Here is a 24,554-nt window from a genome sequence, read left to right on the forward strand (position 1 = left end):
TAATGCTGGGAAGTACTACGGCTTTGACTATAACAAGACTTTATAAACATTATTAAGGTGCATTTAAGATTACGATTTCATAATAATAATCTTAGATTTTAAAAGATATCGTAAAACATAAAGTGTTTGACATTTTGATTTAAAAAGCACTAATCTAAAATAGGAAAAAAAATCTACAATTTTTATAAACAGTATAGGAGGTGCTTATTTGAAAAAACACAAATTTAAACCAAAATCATGATTTTGCATAACAAATACTTGATAAAAAAAATAATTTTTAAAATGTTTAACCAAACGTTTTTGTGATTTTAAAAAGTAGCAATTTCAAAAAAGTAAATTTTAAAATCACACTTATTGAAACCGCAATCTCAAACAGACCTTTAGTATCAATTGTGCAAGCTATTCTAGCAAATTGTTATATATTTGGCGATTTATGGACTCTTACGATTGATGAGATTGTATATGGAAGAAATCGTTGAGAATTTGAAGCCTCTCCAATTTAAGAATCTAATCCACACTCTAGAAGAGGCAGAACAACTTCAAGGAATATATTGGAAGGAATTCAAGGACGAGCAAAACAGAAGTTGAATCTATACTTAACACTAATCTCATCGTACAATTCACTTTGGGAACTAATTTCTATTTGTTAAATGTGTAAAGTTACAAGCCCTACACGAACTGCCCCTTGTCACTTCTGTGTAGATCAAAACTAGAAAAATGTGAGGCAGATAAAAATTTCATGGCTAATTTTATATAATCCTTTTCCTTTTGAATGCGGATATGAATCGCCAGAAGGAAATGAATCATAAAATTCAGAACTTGTATCAAGCTCTCTTGTTCAACTTAAACCAGAGTTAGTACCCGATACGGGCCGCAGAATCGGATGATTCATAGTAGGCTGCGCATTACCGGAGGCATTGAACATGACATTTGAACCAGCTGAGGACTGCTGTATTGCTGCCATGGGCAGCCTTGGCCCCAACCCAAACATTTGCTGCCGTTGCATAAACGGCATGTGGGGATGGACTTGTTGATTGTTGCCATATCCTGGAATGCTTGGTTGTGAAGGTGGAGCTGAGGCAATTTGTTGCCTATTGTTGCTGGTGTTATTGTTCACCATAGAAGGACCAACACCTGGAACGCTCATGGGTGAAGTGACGCCAGCGGGTCCACATCGAGCTGATATCAAGCGGCCCCGGTCAGCAGCAATCCTCTGCCTTGTCCTCTCCACTTGTTCGCACTCTTTCATCAAAAACGTTTCCACTTCAGCAAACTGCTTCAGCTTCAGCTCCAATCTTTTCAACTGTCAAATAAATTTTGTGGCGGAAAAATGGTAAAGGGAAGTTTAATTTTCCTTCAACAGGCTCTATTACGTATGTAGCATGAAGATAATTTATCCAGTTCAGTTTGAGTCAATGGTTAAAGACGCGCACAAACAATCGTAACTAGAAGCTATAATGGGAAAACTATAAAAGGCAGCGAAGAGTCACCACACAATTATAAGGGAGATTTTATAAGTGGCAATGGAGGTTTTGATTCTCAGAAAAAAAAAAAAAAAAATTCCAGCTTTTCCAGAGCATGGTTGTTCCACCTTATGCAATTAATGAAACTCATTAATCTCATAGGGCACACCAAAACAGTAATTTCACCAACAGACTCGTATAAAGAAAAAAAGCTTTAAGAAGAAGGTGATGGTAATTTCTGGAGAAGCTTGTATAAACCCATTACATCTTGCACAGCAACATATATAGATGTACAAGATTCAACAAGGAGTTAATACTGATGGCAATGCCTGAATGCCAACAAATAATAGTGTCATTTCCATTTAAACAAGTTGAGGAGATAGATAATATTATGTGGTTAGAAATACATTGGACTTATTTGGCATCCTACAGAAGACACAATTCACATAGGTAGTCAAAATGGCGGATATACACAACTCAACATAACCTTAATTCCACTACTTGGGCTCAACCCACAAAACTTCCTAGTAATGAATAGAGGATCCAAATGGGTGCCGCCAGACCAAATTGTTATTTTTTAAATAAAAAGAAAAAAGAAAAAGAAAAAGGCCCCTCATTTGTTTTGAGTCCAAGATTCTTTTGGACCCATAAAAAGCTAGGTAAATTTACAAAGGAGGGGGAAAGAAAGCTATAATGACCCAAGGAAAGTGCGTTATCCATAAAAAAAAGATTAGTCAAGTTGCAATTGGAACTCCCTAAAATAACTTATAAAGCTCAATTTTACCTAGTAAGGAATCAATGCAGGCCTTAACACCCATGAGCTCTATTATAATCCATTCACTTTATGTGAGCTAATCAGCTTTCCAATGTCAAATTTTCCTAAGATGTTCAACTCCACTGACTAAAAACTAACAACTAACGGGCTAACCATAAAATACTGCCAGTATCATCTGCTAAACAGGAAAATATAAGGAATGGACATGGAGAAAACATAGAGAAAGAGGAGAGAGGCAAAAGTTGAAAATTTTATACCAATGGCTATACCTGATGGTTTACTATATTTGCAGATAGCCTTTGAATTTCCCGTTCTTCATGATCTGCAAACAGTTTTGCTTTTGTTGCTGCAGCAGCAAGGCCAGCTTTAGCAGCAGCTTTAACTTTCTCTGCAGATAATGGAACCTGTGCCTCATTCTGACTCCATGAACCATGTAGTCCAGAGTTCTCCTCTGAAGCTTATCCCACATGAAAAAGTTTAGTACTTAAGTTAATAAAATGTGAAGAAAAAAAAAAGAAAAGAAAAAAAAAAAAAAGAAGAGAAGGAAGCATTCGAAACTTGGAAAATAACCTATGCTTACCTTTTTGCTGGATTGAATTTGCAATTACTCCATGACGACCACTTTCTCTGCTATGCATACTCTCTGAATTCATCCTAAGTGTAAAAGAAACTTTTTATTCTGTGTGCAGAATACATAAGCTAAAATTGATTCATAAGAACAGTTCCAATGAGACAGCCTTAAGAAGGTTTCTACCAAGTCATAACAAGAAAACCTTCTTCATAAACTTCTCACCAGTAGAATAGAAGCCATAATAAGCACATGAAATAGCAGTACAAGGAAACTCCCATTTTCAAGCATCATATTAGGAATTTAGCAATGCTACTCAATAGTTCCTAAAACTAGGACAAAAAAAAAAAAAGACTGCAAACGTTTTCACCCTCTAACAATCACATCAGTGAAAATGGAAGTAGCACAAGTAAAATACCATGTCGTGTTGTAGAATATGCGGAAATACACTCACCTATTACCATGCCCAGAACCTTCCATCTGTAAATTTCTTCCAGAAGCAGATAAGCCATTGTCCTCTGACAATGCTGCCAAGGATGCATGTGCACATGCCGCAGCAACTCTTGGTCCAATAGCAGAGGCCAAAAATGCAACCTATAAAAAATTTCCACTCGTTAGTTGTAAGAACTCAAGGAATCATACTACAAAAAGCGTCCATCTTCATCAAGAAATTCTGACAATATCTCTCTAGTTAGAGCCTCTGTCTTCTGTAAATGCATGACCAACCATGAGTAAAATTCTAAGAAACAAAAGAGATTATATTCTGGATATTTTTTAAAGCAACCATTCCCTTTATTTCCCTTGTGCTTCTCTAGTTGTAGGAAGATCTCCTCTCCCTCCTTTTACATCACCTTCCTCACTTGTATTGAGAACTGTAACTGTTAATGCAATGATGCAATGTAAAATCCAGGGATATGGAGAGAAAAAACTTATCAAGGCTCCCTTGTAAGAGTATCTGTCGGAATAAGGTCCTATTGAGAGTGCCGTTTTTTGCTTGGACAAACACCCTAGGGAAGATCCTCACAATGGATAACCTTAGGAAACAGCATGTTATTGTGGTTGACTGGTGTTGTATGTGTAAGAGGAATAAAGAGTACAGTGGCAGAACTTAAGTCTTTCTTTTTCAAAATTCTTTCATTGTGAAATCATCAGTGCCTTGTGGTGTGCTACTTTCAACGAAGTTAGGTTAGCTTGAGTTATGCCTAAGAGAGTAGTAGACCTTTTTGTATGCTGAAGAGGGTTCAAAGGCAGTCCCCAGAGCGCAGCTGTGTGGAAAATGAGGTCGTCTTGCCCTTAGTGGTGTCTTCAGAGGGAAAGAAATGATAGAAATTTTGAAAACAGTGAGAGTACAGTGGCAGAACTTAAGTCTTTCTTTTTCAAAATTCTTTCTCATTAGACAACTGCTCTAGATTGTAATATGCTTAGTTTTCATGATTTTCTTGACTTGTTTTCTCTTTCAAATTAGGTGTTTTTTTAGATATACTCCTTGTGTACTGGAGTTGCACCTTTGAGATTTTAATGATATTTTGTTTACTTGTAAAAAAAAAAAGAGTAAATTAGGTTCAGGAAGAGGTGAACCAAATTGATCATTGCCCGCAATAATTGATATATGACTATCTCAGCAAAAGGGTTTCCGATATGGGGGTTTCTTTTTCTTTTTCCTTTTTCCTTTCGTGGGTGTCTATGAGACTATGTCAATGTGCTGAATTTCATAATCTTCTGTTGAAACTCAAGGTACTATAAGTATTACTCCCAACAGTTTTATCAAATAATTTAAATTTGTAGCATGAACATTGACAAGTGCTTCCATATTTATTAAGTTCACTGAAATTCTTCCTACTTTTATGTAGAATGTCTTCATTTTTTTCCCTTTCCGCTAGGTACTCTTTATGCAGGGTGTCTTTGTGTAAAAATGGTTTTTTAATTATTCACATGTAAACAAGCATGACATCAATTTTCACATGGGAAAGGGTCTCATCTGCCCCAAAACAGGGAATTACTTCAGAGCAACAACATTTCTGACAAAAACCTCTAGAAACTTGAAAAAATTGCATACTGACGTAGGCAAGCCCTTGCAAGAAACTTCAAAAATTCATTCCCTTAGTATTGTGGGAAAACATAGGATTAATAATCACTTACCAGAGCCATAACTGGATTCCCGGAATTCGCAAAAGGGAGCCTGCTTTCAGAATCAGCATCTTGATGGCAGGATCCTAAAAAAATAGAAAACACAAACAAAATGTTACAGATAGATCATCATTACTTGAAGGGTGGATGCTTTAAGTAAATAAGACCACCTGCTGAATCCCCATTATAATTTGAATTTGGTCTTCCACGATCATCTCCATTTAACGAGTTAGATGACACGCCTGGAACTTCAATATTTTCCAGTAGGCCATTCTCCATAGGTAGACGAAGAAAGTGAAGAATGCATTGTGCTTTTGATTTGGTACCGACATGCTCCGCAATTTCATTCCAATTCTCGTTGTAAATCTCCATTGCCTCAAGTAGAAGTAATGTTTCCTGATCAGTCCAGTTTTCCCCATCTGGGTCACCATAATCATTTGTTGCATCCACCCTCATAAAATCTATGCTTGAATGGCCAGTAACAAACCTCCCCTCTTGGAAGCAATCAGAGCATAGTTGCGTATCAATCTGTCACATGAGACGCTAATCAGCCATTAAATTTGAATCACGACACCTAAGCCCATTTGGTTTAAGGTTTTTACTTCAGAAAAGTCATTGTAAACTTTTAAGGCATTCAAGTCCCTTTTTTTGGTAGGATGGGATTTGGGTTTAAACGGAAAAAAGAGGTTTTTGGGTCCTTTTTTTTCTCTCCTCTCTTCATTTCATAACCCAAGCCACCATCCCCCTCCCACCCAGCATGAAGCAGCCCCTCTCCATCCTCCACCAGCCACCAAACTCCACGATCTCCATGCCAATGTCACCCTTGCCTCTCAGCTCTCCAATCTCCAATCTTCTTGCTCGCCATGTCAAAATCCCTCTTCCTCTTACCCACTCACCTCAAAGGCCACCCACATCCACACTCACTGTCACATAACCACCTCATCACTCACCATGCCAAATTGCATTCCCCTTGCTGAAATCACCCCTCATCACACCGCCTCACCCACGTTGTGAGATCTCTCTCTCTCTCTCTCTCACACACACGCACACATCATTCCATCTCTGTTCTTCAACGTCGCTCACGCTCCACTCACTTGCCCCCTGTTTTTCCCTCACTTTCTCGTGTTAATTTTGTTTTCCCCTCACTCGCCCCTTGCAGGTTTATTTTTCCTTCACTTCCACCCCAATGCATTTCTTATTTCTCGTGTGTGATAAGTGTTGCATATTTGATCACCAAGTAGTAGTGTCAGTATATTTTTGTGGTTTGGTGGAGGATTGGAGTTGTTTGCATTATTGTTGAGAAGATTGGTGCTTATGGATTGTAGGCTTCCTAGAAACTATCATTCGTTGGACTGAGAAATGTATTACAACTCCTACGTTCTCCATCTCTCTAAACAGGAATTCTACCTCCCACTGAACCTGGTCCCTCCAATTACTTTCCATAGTTTTGACATGATTTTTCTTTGTATTTTACTTTATATGCATTTGTTATATTTATGTTTCATTTCTGTCATTTTATGGACTTCCTTTATGCAATTTGCATTCTATGAACATCATTTATGTAAGTCAGTTATGTAATGGATTTCAATTATGCATCGTGAATACAAGTGTCTATAGTTGTGTTATCTCTAATGGTTATGCAATTTCCATTTTATTGAGTCTGTTATGCTTGATGGTTTATAATGCTAATGATGGTTTACTTATCACAAAAGAAATGCTAATTATGGGAGATATTTTTCTTATCTGACATGGTCAGCAACAACAGAAACACCATTGTGTAGTTGTGGAGATGTACACATGGTGCTATACATGGCTAAAACAAACCATAATAATGGGAGATGGTTTTATCAATACCCTTTATGCTTTGTATATAGTAGTTAATTAATGAATCCAATTCAATCGTGAGGTTTTTATTTAGTGAGTGATAATTAGTACATATCACAAGCTCTTTTATGCACACAATAATCACAAGAATAGCTTCATATGGGTTACCAGACATCCAGGGCTGGGAGCCCATTTTCCTATTAGGCCCCTCAAATGCATCCTAATAATGCTCCAATGATGTGTTGCAGGCAAGCCGAGGACAAGGGTGGATGGTGGGCTCTTGTCATAGGACTACATTGGCTATGTTCATATTGTCTATGATGTTTATATTCATCCTTGAAATGTTTTTGAAGTAAATATTTGGTAGATATGGAACACATGCTAATTTGAGCTGACTTTTACTCTTTGAAGTAAGGAACATGGACTTCATTATGAGTTATGTATTATTTGGATGTGAATGATAACATGCATATATGAGTAGGTCTTCTATTTCATTTCAATTATAATTATGCAAAACTCTGGATTATGGGAGGGGGGGGGGGGGGGGAATTGAAAAAAATAATAATTTTTTTAGTGTTCTAACCAAACATCAATCTGAGAATTACTTTCAGAAAATTCATTTTTCAGCATCATGCTAAATGTTAATTTTTAGCATAGCATAATTACTTTTCAGATTACTACTTGAAAAAAATACTTCTTGGGAATCACTTCTCCACTTGGAGTAGAGAAACCAAACAGAGACTAACATAGTACACAAGATCCTTCATATCACATTCTGATTTAGAGTCATATAATTAGATGTCACATTTTGCAATTCGAGTAACACTCTGCAATTACTGTCATTCTTCTAAGCAGAGATAGAATCTAGAAAACAGAAAGAACGAGTGGATGAAACATGAAAATGACGAAGTTTTAAAGAAAAACAAAGAAAAAGGTGCTGATAGAAAATGAGGATGTAATCTACCTCCTTCTGTGACTGATAGTAAACCGTGGGAAGGGCCCGAGAACAACAATTGCAGTGATTTTCAGACAGACGCTCTCGGATTCTGTTGTCCAAATCAGAGGCATGAGAATCGTGAGATGACAATGATGAATAAACATCAGCCACTTTGAGCCTACATTTGGGCTTCTCAAATTTGATTAAACTATCAATGGACTTTAGAGCAGCTGACGGCACATGGATATCACCATTTAGTTCCTCCCTAACGTAGGACCCACCATTCCAAGTCTCACAACTTGGTGCTGCAGCACAGTAATTGATGATTCCCCAGTGATCAAGAAACCGAACAATCCGAGCTAAATCTTCATTATCAACACCAACTACCAATCCTTGACACTCAGAGATCATGAGCTTCTTTTCTGGATTTTCCATGTATTTGGCAACAATGTAGTTCCTACATTCCATGTATTTCTCTGGCGTCTGGTCTGGTGATTTCCCAGAGAAGAAATGTGGCACCACTTGCCTCTCCAGTCGATGCACCGTAGCCGGTGAAAACCAATCTTCACACAAGAGAATCCCAACAAGAATAAATCAAATTTACTAAATAGGCAAATATTTACATACTGACGCACATACATTTGGATCTACATATCTATCTGTTCACACCCGTATGCATATATATGACCCGACACACATGTTCAATCAAATTTGCTTGTAAACAGATCAAAACCCAATCGGTCTAGAAGCAATACAAACCTTAATTACCCACGGTTCACTTCTAATCCCCTATTGATTCTGGAGAAAACACTCGATAACGTTTCATAAGCAGTTCGGCAGATAGTCCAAACGTTTGTTAATATGTAAACACGTTAAGAACCGAGCTCACACCCATTTTGCAAACAAAGCATAAAGCAAATTCAAATAAAAAATAGACTAACCCCGCCCAGAAAACAAAAGGGGCTATTCATAGCATTCAAAGCCACTCAGTTCATCAAAGTCTGAACAAGTAAAATTTCACTATCTAGAGTTATGTGTATGTGAATGTATAAGCCTAGGCATGTCTACCTGAATGCATTGGAACCACGAGAACCCTGCTCCCGAACCGCTTGACGACGCCGCGACCTTCCATGATCTGGGGCGGCGTGATCACAAACGATGAACTTGAACCGGCGCCGTCCGTCCGATCCTGATCGAACACCGGAGCGTCCGCGGGCACAGCGGACAGCGCCTGGAGCTGCCCGTACGACACGTTCTCCAAGGCCAGCAAAGCAGCCTGGAGCTGCTGAGCCCTCTTGCCACTCTCTCCGCTCTGATTGACCCGCTCGGCGGCCACGATTGCCATGACCGAAGAGTGGGGCCGATTAACTGTGTGCTTGACCACAAGAGGGAAGTCGCAGACGCGTGCCCCACCGTCGGAGAGGACTTCGCTCTCGTGGAGCGAAACGGCGCCGGATTGCGGCTCCTCGGGATCATCCTGTAGTTCTACGCCGTCGTCGTCGTGGGCGGGCTCTTCCTCGTCGTCGTCTTCGTCCTCGTGCTTCGGTGCTCTCCGGTTGATTTGGGGCTCTCTCTTCCGCTTCTTCCATCGCGTGCGAGTCTCTAAGAAAAGAAAAAAAATGAAATTCCAGAGTCAAATTCAAAACACATAAATATACAAATATTCAAGAGAGAGAGAAAGGATTTAGGTTTGGGCGTGTACCTGAGGGGAAGGAAGGGGAAGCTGGCATTGTTCGAAGGGAAATTGGATTTGTGGGGTCTTTGATTGGTGCACTGGTACGAAACCACAGCAAATGAGGGAGGAGAGAGAGAATGGGAAGAGGGAGAGGGGGGTTTCTCTCCTCGCTCTGCCTTTGGGCTTTGAGTGCTGCTTTTGTGTTTCTTTGGCTCTGCTGAGCAAAAATGTTGATTGTGGATTTTTCTTTTTGAATTAAAAAAATACAAATCGAGATGTGGCGCGTCTGGGTGTGCCGGGCGCGTGGATGTTGAAAGTTGGGAAAATGTTTGGTCGCTAAAAGTGATAGTCTATGTGCTATTGTCCTCAAATTTAATTATTTACCATGAGAAATGCTATTTTGTTTTATGTTATTTTTCTTTTTAACTATATTTTATTGGCTTGGCTTGTTCAATTCATATTTAAATTAATATTAATTAAAAAACGAACAAAATTTTTTTTTTGAAAGTCATGAATTATTTGCTCCTGTATCATATTAAATCACTATTTATTTTAAAAGCTTAATATAATCATTCATCCTTATTTCAATTAAAAATTTTGAATGTTGGGCCTCACTTTTTTTTTTTTTTTTTTAATATGTCCACACAAAGAGAGAGGAGGAGGGAGATTTGTACTAATGACCCCCGTTTTATGATGCGTAGTTTTCTGCCGATTGAGCTACCTCTTGAAGACAAGTTGAGCATCACTTGTTGATAGAGAGTTTAAGCTCATGTACAAGATATATTGTTATAATATAATTTAAATGATTCAAGTCTATTGTTTCTTATGAGTTTATACCTTTTAGATAAGGCTGGCAAAACGTGTTCGCGTGTCGGGTTCTTGTCCTACCCGATTACGACCCAACATGTTTAAGCCCAACCCGAACACAACACATTTAACTAAACGTGTCAAACCCCAAATCCGAACACGACACGATTTATAAACGGGTAATACGACACGAACACGTTTATATAAACGGGTCATAATCGCGTCGTGTTACCCGTTAATAAACCGACCCAACATGAATGTAAACTCATTATAGTTTTTAACCTTTTATAGCCATACCAAAATCGTTTTTTTTTTTTAATCAAGTCTTTCCTCTGCTTCCTAAACAAGGGAGGCAGAATTGGACTTTTTTTTGTTAGGGTTGAACTTTTAGGTTTAGACGTTTAATAAACAAAAAAAAAAGGGTCAAACGTGTCAACCCGCGAGCCCGGCGGGTTGACATGAGATGACACGTTTACTAAACATGTCGTAAACGAGTGACCCGTTTACGACCTGAACCCATTTAAGCCCAACCTTAATCCGAATTTTATGTGTCGTGTTCGTATCGAGTTCATGTGTCATGGGTTAAATTGTCAGCCCTACTTTTAGATAAGTAATAGTTTAGCATATTTGATAATCATTAAATATTAATATTATATTTACTCCCAAATCATATTTATTGTTGGAAAGTGTGATTAATTAGATATAAGCATATGAAAAACAAAAGATTGTTTTATGAGTATAGAAATAAAATATATGAAACAACATTAGGATATCGGGGATAATTCAATTTAGTCAACAAAAGTTCAATAATTGTGCATAAATTGCCACACACGGTGGTCACCATATCATATGAGAAAAGATTGTGATGTGGGTCTAAAAACAAAAGATATGAAACAAAAGCCCAAGAATTAGATCATAACTTTCATATACACGTTGAATGCCTCAAGGAGAGAAGATGTTTTTTTTTTTTTTTTTTTTTTTTTTTTTTTTTTTTTAATTAAGATCAAAAAATTAAATCTAATTCATTCTCGGATTTAGAGTTATTACGAGTATGTTTTAATATTTTGACCATAACTTTTTGATAAAATATCGAATTAAGGTGACATTCGTGTCTTTAGAAATATAATTCAAAATTCTACAACTTTCTCCTTAGTACTTTTTTCCTAATTCTGACGTTTATTATGCTAATTTTTGTCCACAATTTGAGCTTGAAAATATGGACGAGTTGTAGATGAAAATCACAGATTTGAGAGTTGTAGATGGGGAAAAACAGAAGAAAGAGACAGAGATAAGAAAATAAAGAAGATGGGAGGCTTTAGTGGGTTAAGGCTACAAAGAATCTCCTAATGTGAGCATTCTTATGTTGTTTCTAGTAATGTAATATATTGGCATTTGGATTTATTGTATAATCTCTCATTCTCCCCCAAATGGTGTTTTAATATTTCGAATTATGTATTCTTGAACATAGATTTGTTTTGATTGATTTGAATATCTCAATAGAAGCTCAAGTTTGATCATAAACGGGTATTTTTATAGTTGGTGATTTTTCTATGACTATTGACTAACACAATGATATAATATTCATGGACTTAATAATAGTTTACATAATTTTCACATGCATGTTTAAACATGCTCTCAAGATTAAGGGTGACAATTTGTGTTTATGTGTCGGCTTCAAATCATGTCGAGATATTGGTATAAGCGTATAAGACTATGATCCTATTTGGGATTGCATTAGGAAAAAAAGCTTTAAAAACTAAAAAAAAGCTTAATTTTAAACTTTTCCTAAAAGTGTGTTTTGTTTTTTTAGAGCAAAAATTTTAAATAATTAGTTTTGAGTTTTTTACCAAACGGGCAGATTTTTGTTTGGCATTGCTTTTTATATATTAAAAGTAATTTTTAAACTTCTTAACGCAATCCCAAACAATCTTTATATAGTTTAACTATAACACAATCCATTTAAATAAAGGAGTTAGACCTCTCAACCTTAACACGCTAATTTTTTTTTGAATTGATATCGCGTTCACATGTCGTATAAATATTTGTCAGACTTAAATGTTGTATATTAGGCTTAGATCGTTTCGAGACTATATTATAAGTCAACTATAATCGACCCATTTAATTGAGTAAGTCAAACATCTCAGTCGTAGTCCACTAATTTTTTGTTATGTTAGATTCGCTAGTGATGTTAAAATTTGGCCGCGGGAATTTTTATTTTATTTTTTAAATAAATAGAAAAAATTCTCCAAATTGGGCAGGAGAAGGCCCGGATAGGCCCAGCGCTAGTGCGCGATGATCCAAGCCCGCGCAACGTCAACGATCCTCCCAATTGAGGCATTCGTCTCCCCTTCTTTCACACAGCGGACCGGAGGGAGCTGCAGAGGCGAGAAAAACCTCCGATTCGTGGCCACCATTTGCATGCACTCATTGAGATCGAGCTCCCTCTCAATCATGAAGCGGCCAAGACCCACCCCACCACCAACACCACCGCTCTCCACCACCAAAATCACCAGACCTTTCTCCAAAAAACCCAAACCCGCGACCCCACCCAAGTGGGTTTCCCTCGGCCTCACCCAATCGGAGCTCTCCCTGCCCCTCACTTTCCCCACTGGCCAAACCTTCCGGTGGAGACAGACTGGCCCTCTCCAGTACACGGGCGTTGTCCACTCTCACCTTGTCTCTCTCAAGCACCTTCAGAACGGCGACGTATCCTACTGCCTCCACCACACCACCACCTCCGAGGCCAAGGCCAGGCTTGCACTGTTCGATTTTCTCAACGCGGGCATTTCTCTCAGTGACGTCTGGGCGGTCTTCTCGGCCTCGGACCCCCGGTTCGCCGAGCTGGCAAGCCACTTGGGCGGGGCCCGGGTGCTCAGGCAGGACCCGCTCGAGTGTTTGGTTCAGTTTCTGTGTTCGTCTAATAACAACATTGCGAGGATCACCAAAATGGTGGACTTTGTTTCGTCGCTTGGGGATTATTTGGGGACTGTGGAGGGCTTTGAGTTCCACCAGTTCCCGAGTTTGGAGCGGCTGAAGATGGTCTCAGAGGACGAGCTTAGAGCGGCCGGTTTCGGTTACAGGTTGACTGTTGTTGTTGTCGGTCCTTGTTTATTTCCTTGTATAAGCTGAATTTACGTTTCTAAGCTTTTCTTGAGCTGCTAATCGTTTTTTCAATGGTCATGCATTGTGTCTGTTGATTGTCTCTCTTACTATTAACGTTTTTATGCTCAAAATTCTTATATGTTAATGTTGTGGAACTCACAATAATAGAAGTTGATCATAGCATGGTTGGAAATTTATATGACAATCAAAATAGTTTCTTAAATCCCAGTTAAATCGTTAAAATAGTCTGTCATATCACTGCACTGCACTATGATTGTAGGATATTTTTCTGCACATTTCTGAATTTTTTTCTTAAGTCATGATCTGATATGTAGTTTCATGGCCTTATATGTAGTGTTTGCTTTTCTAGTAAGTGCAATCTTGACAATTTATTTCACCAATGATGTCAATGTACAGGGCTAAATACCTCATTGGTACTGTAAATGCTTTGCAATCAAAACCTGGTGGAGGTGCGGAATGGCTTGCTTCTCTTCGTAATTTCGATCTTCAAGAGGTTATTGATGCTCTCTCTACTCTACCTGGAGTTGGTCCCAAGGTGGCAGCGTGCATAGCTCTCTTCTCTCTTGATCAACACCACGCCATTCCTGTCGATACACATGTCTGGCAGGTATGTTTCTGGAGGTTTTCATGTCACCCCATCAGGTGAATGTGGTGATTTTGTGTTATCACCAAGATAGTGGATGAGATATAAAAACTCACCTTGTCATGTGATTTTGGGGGTTTAGAAAATTTCAGTCATGTGCTGCACCTCTGATCTTGAGCGTGTTTAGTTTCTCAAAAAGACACCCCCCCCCCCAAAAAAAAAAAAAAAAGAAAGCTGGGTGTGACACATTATCTCTGCTCATTAACTTTAGTTTAAATAACTAACTGCATCTTTTCAAGTTATCTTTCATGATTTTCAGTTCATGAAGTGCTGATCTGCTGATATTTTGCTTCTTTTGTGCAAGATTGCTACAAGATACCTATTACCGGAACTTGCAGGTGCCCGTCTGACACCTAAGCTATGCAGTCGTGTGGCAGAGGCATTTGTGAGCAAATATGGAAAATATGCTGGCTGGGCTCAAACTCTGCTCTTCATTGCTGAATTACCTTCACAAAAGGCCCTCCTACCATCACATTTTTGTAGTATCAAAGAAAAGAAATCTGCAGAGAGTAAGAATGGCAAAATGTGCAGTGGTAATTGAAGCTATAACAGATCATTTTCAAAGCTTTATCCTTGGGATGATGATGTTTAAGTTTTAACCTTCTGGCTTCCTTAATGACCATAACTCTAAATGCTTCAACGCCACCCCCCTTTTTCCAAGAGCATGATCTATAAGATGCTATGGATCTCAAGATCAAGATTGAAGAGCAGTGTGGGGAATAAAATCTTTCCTGGTAAAGGCATCTGGACATTGAAACACAGTGCGATTTTGCACAGTTGGATGGAGGATGATGTCAGAGCTTCATGTCTTTTTCAGGTTACTTCTGTAAACAATGTGGCATCTTCCTTTATATGTATGATTATTATTTTTCCTTCATGTCCTTCAGGATACCTCCTTTCTGTAAATCATTCACTTTAAGAACTCTCCTTTATTTAGTCATTTGTTCTTATTTATGCTGTAATAGCCCATTGTTTTCTCTTGATAAGAGTAAGAGGGATATATGAACGTTAGCGCAAATTGGTGAAAGGAGAGTAGATTATAAGCATTGTTGGGTATGATTATGGATAAAAACAAGAGCTTGTCCAACTTTTACTTTTATTCCTCGACTGTCTGAACCACACACCCCCCCCCCCCCCCCCCCCCCCCCCCCGTCTCATCTTAATCTTTGTGCATTAAAAATGGAATGTGATACGGTGGTTAATGGCAGGTTTTACAAGCACATGTAACTTTAACCTCAGTCTCAGTGTATTGCGGCATGATTTCTAATTCCCATCAGTTACTACTTGGAGCTGACTCTTGTAAGTTGGGCATTTAGCCATTTTTTATCCGTCGTATGCACAATGGATGGTGTATTTTTATCATTATTATAATTTTCTGGAGATTGTTCCTTGTTCCTTTTACTGATTGAGCAGTTTTTGACTTTTGCACATCATTTTTGTTTTTTAATTGATATGTTTCAATGTATATGCCCATTCCCTTTATCTTCCCTGACTCATACCTTTGTTACCTTCACCCTTTGATTCCGTGCAAAGACAATGTTGCTTTGTGGTCGTTTTCTATTTTTGGGATCGTTAACTCACAGGTGATACAAGTTGAAACTTTATATTGACAAATATGTTTTTTTCTGCTGAAATATATCAGTTCACTGGGTCTGTAGAACTAAGCACTGATGCATATTTATCAATCAAGCTCCTAAGGCGTAATTGGATAACATCTGTATGTGTTGTAAATAGAAGTCAAGTTATATCTGGAAGTGTCCACAAAGAGAGTTTTCCACTCACTGATAAGCCAACTAGTAATTAAATGCTACTCAATTATATTCCTTCCGATCATCAATAAAAAATCATAACACAATTGTGATGATGTCTTCAGTTACTTCTTTACACATCTTTGGGTAAAAATAGGAATTGATAGTATTAATCTCCTCCATGTAAAAGATGGTACTAAATTATGCAGGGTCACGAGCATTGTGCATCAACCAATAGAGCTTTAGGAAAGTCTGGGCACGAATCACCACCAAAAGTATGACTTGATACAGTGAGGGAGCATCTATTCTTTCCTAGACATGCCTGAAAAAATATTTTAAAATTGATAAGAAAAGTTGAAGTCAATATGAACAGAAGTACTCTACATTGATTTCATGAACTTCAATGTAGTCACTGATCTTTGAACTTTCCCTATATGACACATAAAATAATGCTGTGACCATCTAAATTGTAGTGTTTGGGTGGAAATATTTTTCTCAAAATATGGTCACCCCTGAAAGTAATTGTTTTTTTAAGTGATCCTATATCATCTGTTCATCCTGCTTGTGCTAATGTATAGTGAGTTTTACCAATTGATAAGCAAAGAGAAGGAAAAAAAAAAAAAATTGCACTAAAGCACTCTTTAGTTTCATGCTGTTGTCTATTATTGCCTTTTCTGGTTTAAAACAAAGGAAATATCATTTGGAATACTTGTACCCTAGAACATATCCTAATTAATCAGTCTGGAATTGATGCTCTCTCTGTCTGTAAATACAGAGGAGAAAAGAAATGTTTAGGTTTAAACCTTATTTGCAGTTGTCACCCATCTTCTGAGCAATGGAGTATACTTTCTCATTAATTACCAAGATTGGAGGAACATAGAAGAAATCTTTAGTGATAGAAACTTTGCATGGGATTTGGAAGATATTAGAGAAAAAGGAAAAATGCTACAGAAAAGGAAGTTCACCTTTTCTACGATGTCTCTGGAATTAGATGAATGACAGCTTCCAATATCATAACTCTCACAATCCCCAGAAGGTGTTCCGAAGCTCGCAAATAAGATCTTGGATATGATACGTTTTGGAGGACAGTGGAGCTGAAGTTTAGGTCTTCTGCCAGGTTTCTTTTGATAGATTTTTCCACTTCCTTCTTGTCTCCTCCATGAAGTAACTGAGGGCAAATAGGAACCAGACACAAATCCACATACTTTTGTTATTGAAATTGTGTCCAGGAAAATCCCCAAGGGGTACCCTCTTTCTTCTTCTAGTAGAACTAATAGGTTGCCTTTAGGCTTGAGGAAGGATCGAGGTACATTGTACCTGAAAGTGAAAAGGTTAAACCATGTTTCAACGTAATTGCCCTGTATAGAGAACTTCTTGAAAAGAAAAGGAGTTTGGCTTGCCTTCAGTGAAAAAATCACTAAAGATTCACCTACAAAAAAATAAACAATGAAGATGGCCTCCGATGAAAAAAATAACTGCAGTTCTCACCCAATCGTGCACAGGAGATTTTCAGTGATTTTTTTACTGGGCTGTAAGCCAAACTCGAAGAATAGTGAGAGTTTATATAAAAAACAATGGCACATGTTGAATTCTGTGGAAAAATACTAAGTTTAGTTAGAAAAAAACGTGTGTTATCTATTGTTAAATTCATGCAATTGATGAAGTTGTTGTTACCTGGAGAGAACATAGTATGATTATTGACACAATAAAAACAAAAAGAAATAATTGTGTAGGGTACCATGTTTGTGAAGGATTTCCATTTGAGGTGCGGTATGATACCCAATATCGACCAATGCTATGGCCATTGACCCAAGCTTCTCCCTTTCCCATGGAACCAAGATTCAGTGCAACGGGGTCGTTTCCAGCAGGTTCATCAAACGTAGTCTTCCAATCAAAGCCGTGATATAAAAGATTAGATTAATTGTATCAATGACATAAAAATTACTAGAATTGGATGTGATTCTGTGGGATTCAATCCATTTTTGGATCCAATTCATTTTGTATATGTTCCTTGTATAACAACTCCTGGATTTTCTCTTACATGTTGCATTTTTGTTGTTGTAGGAATTATATAAACTGAACCAAGAATAATTAGGGTACAATAAGGTACCAGTGTTCCTACCTTGTACCATGTGGGTCTTTGATGAGTAGATTTTCTAAACCTACTCCATTTAATTTGTCTTGATCCAAGATCTGTATATATTTGTTGTTTCTCTCCTAACAATCCAACCTGTAGAAAAGCTATCCATTAGAATTAATCTGAGACATAGAATATATATCTAACTGATGCCAAAATATAATGCTTAGTAATCCTTGATAAATCATGATTTTTGAATGGTAGGCCAGCTTCCCAAAAAGAGATGAATCTTGAGATTAATGAATAAAGTCAATTGAATTGATATCTGTTCGTAGAGCACATGATTTTTACATACTTCTTTTTAAAAGGCACATAAGAATCACATGCTCTGTTAATATGATAAGATATGTCCATTTAATGACGGGAAAATCATTGTATTTTCGGTTCAGCTCATCTTAACCTGACAATCTAGAAGGAAATCACCTGATATCCCCATGGGTGGTTAGAGAAATCTTTGCCTTGGACTCTTACTCGACGCAAGCCTGCAACTCTACGCTCGAGAAATGCTCCTGAATCCTTCACATGGAAACAAATTTGACTGACGATTTCATGAAAACATAGGGATGGTGGGCATTAGGTGATTGTTTGGTTTTCCTTTTCTTGATTGATGATGCATAAAAGCTAATGGAGATAATGAGATTGAAAATTACCGGTAATCCAACCATTACACTAAGTAAGGAGATGAAATTTGTCCCATTTCTTAACCTCAGAGTATTCTTCAAGGTGAAAGTTTTGTGCTGGTGACTTCCATGTGCAGATCCTAAACAATAACAGAGTAAGTATATAGCAAAGAAACCAAAACACTTATTCACAAATCATACTTGTTTGTTAACGCCTTTTCATTCTCCTTTTGTTTAACAAACAACTCAAAACACAAAACACTAAAAGCTTCCTTTTTTTTTTCTTCTTCGTTCTTTTGTCACACAATAATACTTTTTCAAACAAAAAGTGTCATCTAAAATACACTACCAAACAGAGGTAGAAGAGACATGTTCATATTTTTGGTCCACTAGCCATCTCAAAATAAATTAAGGAAATGTAACACTTGCCTATGTGACCTCCATTTAAAAAGGCATGTACAACATGTCCACTAGATGCAACATTTAGTACAGATTGAGCACTTGGGCTATCATGCCGAAACCTACATTTACACAATAAATAGCAAGCAATTCATAACGATAAGGTTTAGAGTTCGTTTTGGTACTGCGATTTCACAAGTCAAACGTGCAATTATAAACAAAAATTACACGTTTTGAAACCGCAAATCCAAACAGACTATTAGTCAATATGCAGCCAAAATTCAAGTCTACTTAATTCTAGTAACTTCAAATTAATTAGCTATACCTGAAAGTGTACCAAAGATAATCAGATGTATCTTTTGTTGTATTCATTTGCTCTAACAATGTCTTTGCTCTTAATGAAGTCTTGTGAAAGTCCGGGATAACTTCTTTGTACTCTTCCCATTTTTCAATTGAGTCAAACTTTTGGCTCCGGATCGTTGATCTTGTATTATGCTGAGTGCTCACCTGTTGAAGAAGCAAGTTAAACATATGAAACTACTTTTAAATACTTACACGTTTATTATTCATGCATGTGAGTAAGCAATTATAGTCAGGGACAGAATCAAGATTTCTAATTGGGAGAAGAGGAGGCCATGGCCTTGGGGGTTCGTCCCTATTTATAGAAAAGTCTTCTTACCTTTGCAGTGTTGAAGACTACAGTCTTGCAATCTGGTAGAATACTGATTGAATTTTGAGGCAATTCATATAGAAAATTCTGAAAGAAAACTTGGACATCTCTGCTCTCATTGTTTACCAAAAATGCGGCACATTCTTCTGACTTACTAAAGACATAAGCCTGCATTGTTAAGAAGAAAGAAAAAAGAAAAAAATCGAACAGACAAAATTTAGTTAACGTATATGTTACTTGAAATAGATAAACACTAAAAAAGAACGAATCAGAATCCCCTACAATTTCATGTCCACTTCAATGAGGTAGCTTGAACATCAGCTTGGGCACTTCGGGCAAGGAATTGTAAGGGATCCCGATCCAAAAAGATTAACCAGAAGTTCCTATTTTATATTCTTACTTGTTGCAATTCACCCAAAGAAAAGGTAGTGTGTGCTCCTGAGAGTAAAGGACTTGAGCTTAACTTTATAGCAGCATGCAGCTCCTTAAGATGACCCCATTTTGGTTGTCTAATTAAACCTGAACTCATTAACTAAATAAGTCAATTATTAATTCTAATATATAAGTAATTATGTATAAAACAAGAAATGCAGAAACATACCATACTCATCAAGAGGGGCTTGATCATAATAACTTGGGATTACATATGCTGCGGCTGTTCTTCCAAAATTGGTGCCTCCATGATACTATGATGAAACCATATTGTTAGGAAAATAACTAATTTGTTGGATTTAAACTGCATCTATAATTATGAGTACATACAATAAGAAGTTAAAAAAAGAAAGAGACAAGGCAACAAATTTATCGGACAAAGATTTCCTCAAACCCAGTCTATAAAAATATCATGCGTACGTCGTTTAACATATAAGAAGAACATGTTTTTTAAAAGGCCCACAACATTTTTATAGACCGAAAATTTGAAGAAAAACTCAGTTGAAATTTATTTCACTACTTTGAATTATGAAGTGTGAAAATAGGAAATTATGGTACCATGTAATAATTTACGTAGCTTCCTTTCTTTGCGATGAACAATGCAACATGAAATGCAATGTGTGCAGCTGACCTCATCAACGTCTCTTCACCAAATGTTTGATAGCTTCAAACAAAATCCAAGCCATTTCTTGGAGATTAAAACTTTCCGTTAACCAATTTGTTTCCAGTACAATTTTCCATGAAAGTTAAAAGATATATATTTTTATTTATATGGTATTGAATTGTACGTACAGAATTACAATCCTAACCTTTTTGGATAAACTACCCAACATTTTCAGATTATGGTTTTTTGTTAGCATTTTCTAATAAGATGGACGAAAATCACCCCACGTACGGAACCAATTTTGACTGAAATCTCAAATAATGAAAATCCTACTTTATTAATGGTAGAAATAGAAAATAATTAATAACAACATACAAACTTGTCCAGTTCTCCGTCCATAATGCCGGCTTATTTGGCGAGTTGGGTCCGGCAAAAGTTTCCCCACATCGCATCCCATTGCATGAATTTATCTGCCAATCACAGGACTTGGTTCTTCACTACGTGTCGTCACGTGTGTGGATATATATAAATAAAGGAAATTAAAGGAAACTAACCACAGGGTCAGGGGCATCATCTTGCTTACACATTGACCAGGGCACACCAGTTTGAAGCCCCACAGCCATGGCTGCAGCCCAACGAACGTAAGGTGGCCCTTTCTCATGAAAAGCTGCTTCTACCGACTTGTACTCGTTCTCAATCTACATTAATTTTAAATAAATTAAAAAAATCACATTAATTCATCAATAAATATCAAATTTCTTCCTTGAAACTTAATTAACCTGTGACAGTATAATTGGCCCTCCTTGTGAAGCATACAGTCTCTCTGATTTCATCATGTCTACTATGTTCTTCGCAAACCTCTGCATGTGAAACTGCATGCATGCCATTGCCAACATGTAACACTAGTGTTAATATTGTTTCACAACAGACTGAATTCGGGAATCAAAACTCCATATATATACCTTAAATGGTTCATTGTCAGACCGGAAGATAATGCCCGGAATGTCATGTAACCAAAATGGTAGACCTCTGCACCGCCGCACCGACACATTACATGTCAGTGTTTTTAAACAAAATCGCAGAAAGTGTCATTTGAAAAAAAAATTAATGGGTTGAAAATTTAAATAGAGTAATATTTTAGTATAGAGTGGATTTAATTTACCCATAAGACCATTCAGCCTCTATAAAGGGTCCCAGTCTAAGGCACACATGTAGGCCTTGTGCTTGGATTTCCTTAATGAATCTTACTATATCACGTCTTCCACTAAAATCGAACTGCAAAACACACCATTAGCAAATGATCAGATCAGAGAGAGAGAGAGAAAGAGAGAGAGAGAGGGCCATGCCTGTCCTTGCTGGGGCTCATGAAGGTTCCAAAACACATAGGTTTGTATCACATCTATTCCCCCTTTTTTGGCTTTGTCAATCAAAGATGGCCACATCTGCAAGAGACCAATTTTTCCCACTAAAAACAAAGGAAAAAGATAAAGAGCAAGCAATCATAAGGCAACAAAGAACCTCAGCTGGTGAAAATAATTGAAATTCTAAATAGAACTATAAAACAAAATTTGGTAAGGCCAGGCCGGCCAGGCTATATATATCCTCATCAAATGCATAATTTCTGTGTACTCTTTTCCAAAAAATATCATGAAATAAAATCGCGCGTGCACTCAAGCTTGCATGTGATTTAGCCTCCACAAAGAATGTGTTACCTAACCAAGACAATAACAATTGAATGATTTCATTTCTCTAATATTCTCTCTTTCCAAAATAACATGAAATAAAACTATTCCTTTTTCAATCTACACCAACAGAAATAATGAATATTATTTAATTTGTATACCTCCGGAGTGCTACGAGGATAGTGGATTGAGCCGGAGAAGAGAATCTTGTGGTGGCCGTTGATGATTAAAGACCTTCCATCGTACGTTATGTTGCCTCCTCCATGAACGAAGACAAAGGCCTTCAACAACAACACGAACGAATACAATAATAGCCACAAAATCTCCATTGCTGAAGAAGCTTCAACTCTCTTTCTGACCAATCAGTGGCCAGGGTTTGAACCACTTGCAGCTCTTTAAACAAGCTTCTCACCCAACCATATAAAATATTGGCAATTCTAGTCTTTGTCTCTCGCTAGAATTCTTTTATGGCTCACTCCATAAATCCCTTTTAACAGAAAATGTGTCTTTTTTTATATTAAAATGAGAGACACAGAGACAGAAGAGACGACAGGGACGAATTATTATTTATTTTTTGTTTTGTGTGGGACAGGGACGAATTGGTTGTGTTGCTTAGGGATGTCAACGGTTCATGGCTATTATATACTTTTTAGTAACTTATTGCATGTAACATTAAAATTACACGTTACGCTGTCTTTGGATACATTGGCACGCTTAATTAATGTTTTTGCAACAAGTAATGTTACTCTTCAAACTCATTTTATATTGGTTAACATGACATATTTTAAGTATATTTCCATGTTAACAACTTAAAATATGTTACGTCAGTGAGTATGATATAAATGAGTGCGGAGATTAGCATTTCTTTTTTGCACACACTCTTCAGAACCGAGGCTATGCCTAGTAATTAATAGGATGCAAACTTAATTTTTAGGAATATATATATATATATAAGAAAATTTTCAAAATCGCCTCCCAACCCATTGATCGTTCCATGGGATGTCCTTAATTAGGGTTGGAATAAGACCTTTAGATTTTTTTCTAATCTTTTATCTTATTCTTTTTTGGGTGAAAAAGAATTAGATTCAAGAAAAAGGGATATAAAAAATTCAGTTGCAGGCGATTTTTATTTTAATACTTATAAAATTATAATCTCACATGCAGTAAGATAAACATTGCTTCTAATATTTAAAAGGGTTAAATACTCCATACCTCCCTAGAGTTTTCCATCTTTATTTTTTTTCTCTTGTGGTTTCATTTTTATCACAGGAAGTCCCTGTGGTTTTGATAAATGACCAAGTTAGTCCATCCGTTAGTTTATCGTTAGGACTGACACGTGGACCAATCAGACATCGACACGTGGCACATATTTAATTTTTTAAAAAAAAAAATTAAAAAAAATGCATTTTCTTTTCTTTTTTTTTTTTCTTAAAAAAAAAAAAGAAACGGAAAAAAATTGGGGGTGGCCATCGAGGGGGTGGCCGAAACCACCCCCAGTGGGTACTGGGGGTGGCTCGGCCACCCCCATGGAGCCCTAGGGGGTGGCCGAGCCACCCCCAGTGGGTACTGGGGGTGGTTTCGGCCACCCCCATCCGGCCAGATGGGGGTGGCCAGGCCACCCCCAATTTTTTTCCGTTTATTTTTTTAAAAAAAAATAATAATTAAATATGTGCCACGTGTCGACGTCTGATTGATCCACGTGTCAGTCCTAACGGTCAACTAATTGATGGACTAACTTGGTCACTTATTAAAACCACAGGGACCTCCTGTGATAAAAATGAAACCACAAGGAGAAAAAAATAAAGTTGAAAAACCTTAGGGGGAATATGGAGTATTTAACCCTATTTTAAAACTTATCTCTAACAATTTGTCTTATCATCGATAACAGTCATCTCCTTTTCTCTGTAGATTTATTTTATATTTTTTTAGTTATCTTTTATCATCTGTATATATTTGTAATTTAAAATTTATCATGCTATCAATATATTAAAACAGACTATCCTAAATTAATAAACAATTAAGTGATTATAACTAAATTAATAAACAATTAAATGATTATAATTTCCAATTTTCCAGAGAGTGATTATAATTATTTTTATGTATGAACCATGATGAGATAATAATGATTTATCATATAAAATCATTAGATTATTAATTACCCAAGATCATTTCCCGATTTTATTGTGGTAAAGTCTACACATTTTGTGAAATGGAGAGGATCCATTTTAGTACTATCCATATTTTGTCATGTTGCATCTAATAATATACATGATGTCACATCATTCAAGTATTGTGTTATATCATTTAAAAAATTTAAATT

The 24,554-nt window shown here is 37.0% G+C and overlaps 2 protein-coding genes and 1 pseudogene across 5 annotated transcripts; 1 reads left to right on the top strand and 2 right to left on the bottom strand.

Annotated features, from left to right (window-relative positions):
* Window positions 1-561: 561 nt before the first annotated feature.
* SWI3C (SWITCH/sucrose nonfermenting 3C) lies at window positions 562-9,590 on the bottom strand. Of its 2 annotated transcripts, none has more exons than XM_059597769.2 (9): window positions 9,397-9,590; window positions 8,763-9,296; window positions 7,722-8,257; window positions 5,104-5,461; window positions 4,946-5,019; window positions 3,261-3,400; window positions 2,819-2,892; window positions 2,508-2,689; window positions 562-1,303 (listed from the first exon to the last, which is right to left on the bottom strand). In XM_059597769.2, the coding sequence occupies exons 1-9, from the start codon at window positions 9,422-9,424 to the stop codon at window positions 839-841; spliced, it is 2,391 nt and encodes a 796-aa protein (XP_059453752.1). In that variant the 5' UTR covers window positions 9,425-9,590; the 3' UTR covers window positions 562-838. The 2 variants fall into 2 exon arrangements, with proteins under 2 accessions (XP_059453752.1, XP_059453751.1); XM_059597768.2 differs by having other exon boundaries at window positions 2,508-2,695.
* Window positions 9,591-12,457: 2,867 nt separating this feature from the next.
* Window positions 12,458-15,251, top strand: OGG1 (8-oxoguanine-DNA glycosylase 1). Of its 2 annotated transcripts, XR_015912800.1 has the most exons (4): window positions 12,458-13,256; window positions 13,696-13,906; window positions 14,247-14,759; window positions 15,151-15,251. XR_015912800.1 is itself a non-coding variant. In XM_059598657.2 (3 exons), exons 1-3 carry the CDS (start codon window positions 12,469-12,471, stop codon window positions 14,481-14,483), a joined length of 1,236 nt encoding a protein of 411 aa, XP_059454640.2. In that variant the 5' UTR covers window positions 12,458-12,468; the 3' UTR covers window positions 14,484-15,039. The 2 variants fall into 2 exon arrangements, 1 of the variants encoding a protein (XP_059454640.2); XM_059598657.2 differs by lacking the exon at window positions 15,151-15,251 and having other exon boundaries at window positions 14,247-15,039.
* On the bottom strand, window positions 15,148-22,693 carry LOC132184875 (beta-galactosidase 16-like; annotated as a pseudogene). The gene is made up of 18 exons (XR_015912801.1): window positions 22,396-22,693; window positions 21,715-21,994; window positions 21,515-21,581; window positions 21,332-21,424; window positions 21,107-21,250; window positions 20,928-21,022; window positions 20,507-20,612; window positions 20,118-20,202; window positions 19,917-20,035; window positions 19,526-19,684; window positions 19,172-19,353; window positions 18,877-18,968; window positions 18,478-18,587; window positions 18,251-18,343; window positions 17,813-17,920; window positions 17,429-17,574; window positions 16,656-17,007; window positions 15,148-16,012 (listed from the first exon to the last, which is right to left on the bottom strand). The product of XR_015912801.1 is annotated as a beta-galactosidase 16-like (transcript).
* Window positions 22,694-24,554: the final 1,861 nt, after the last annotated feature.

This window comes from Corylus avellana, chromosome 7 (genome assembly GCF_965113065.1).
Source record: "Corylus avellana chromosome 7, dhCorAvel1.hap1.2, whole genome shotgun sequence".
Classification (NCBI taxonomy): domain Eukaryota; kingdom Viridiplantae; phylum Streptophyta; class Magnoliopsida; order Fagales; family Betulaceae; genus Corylus; species Corylus avellana.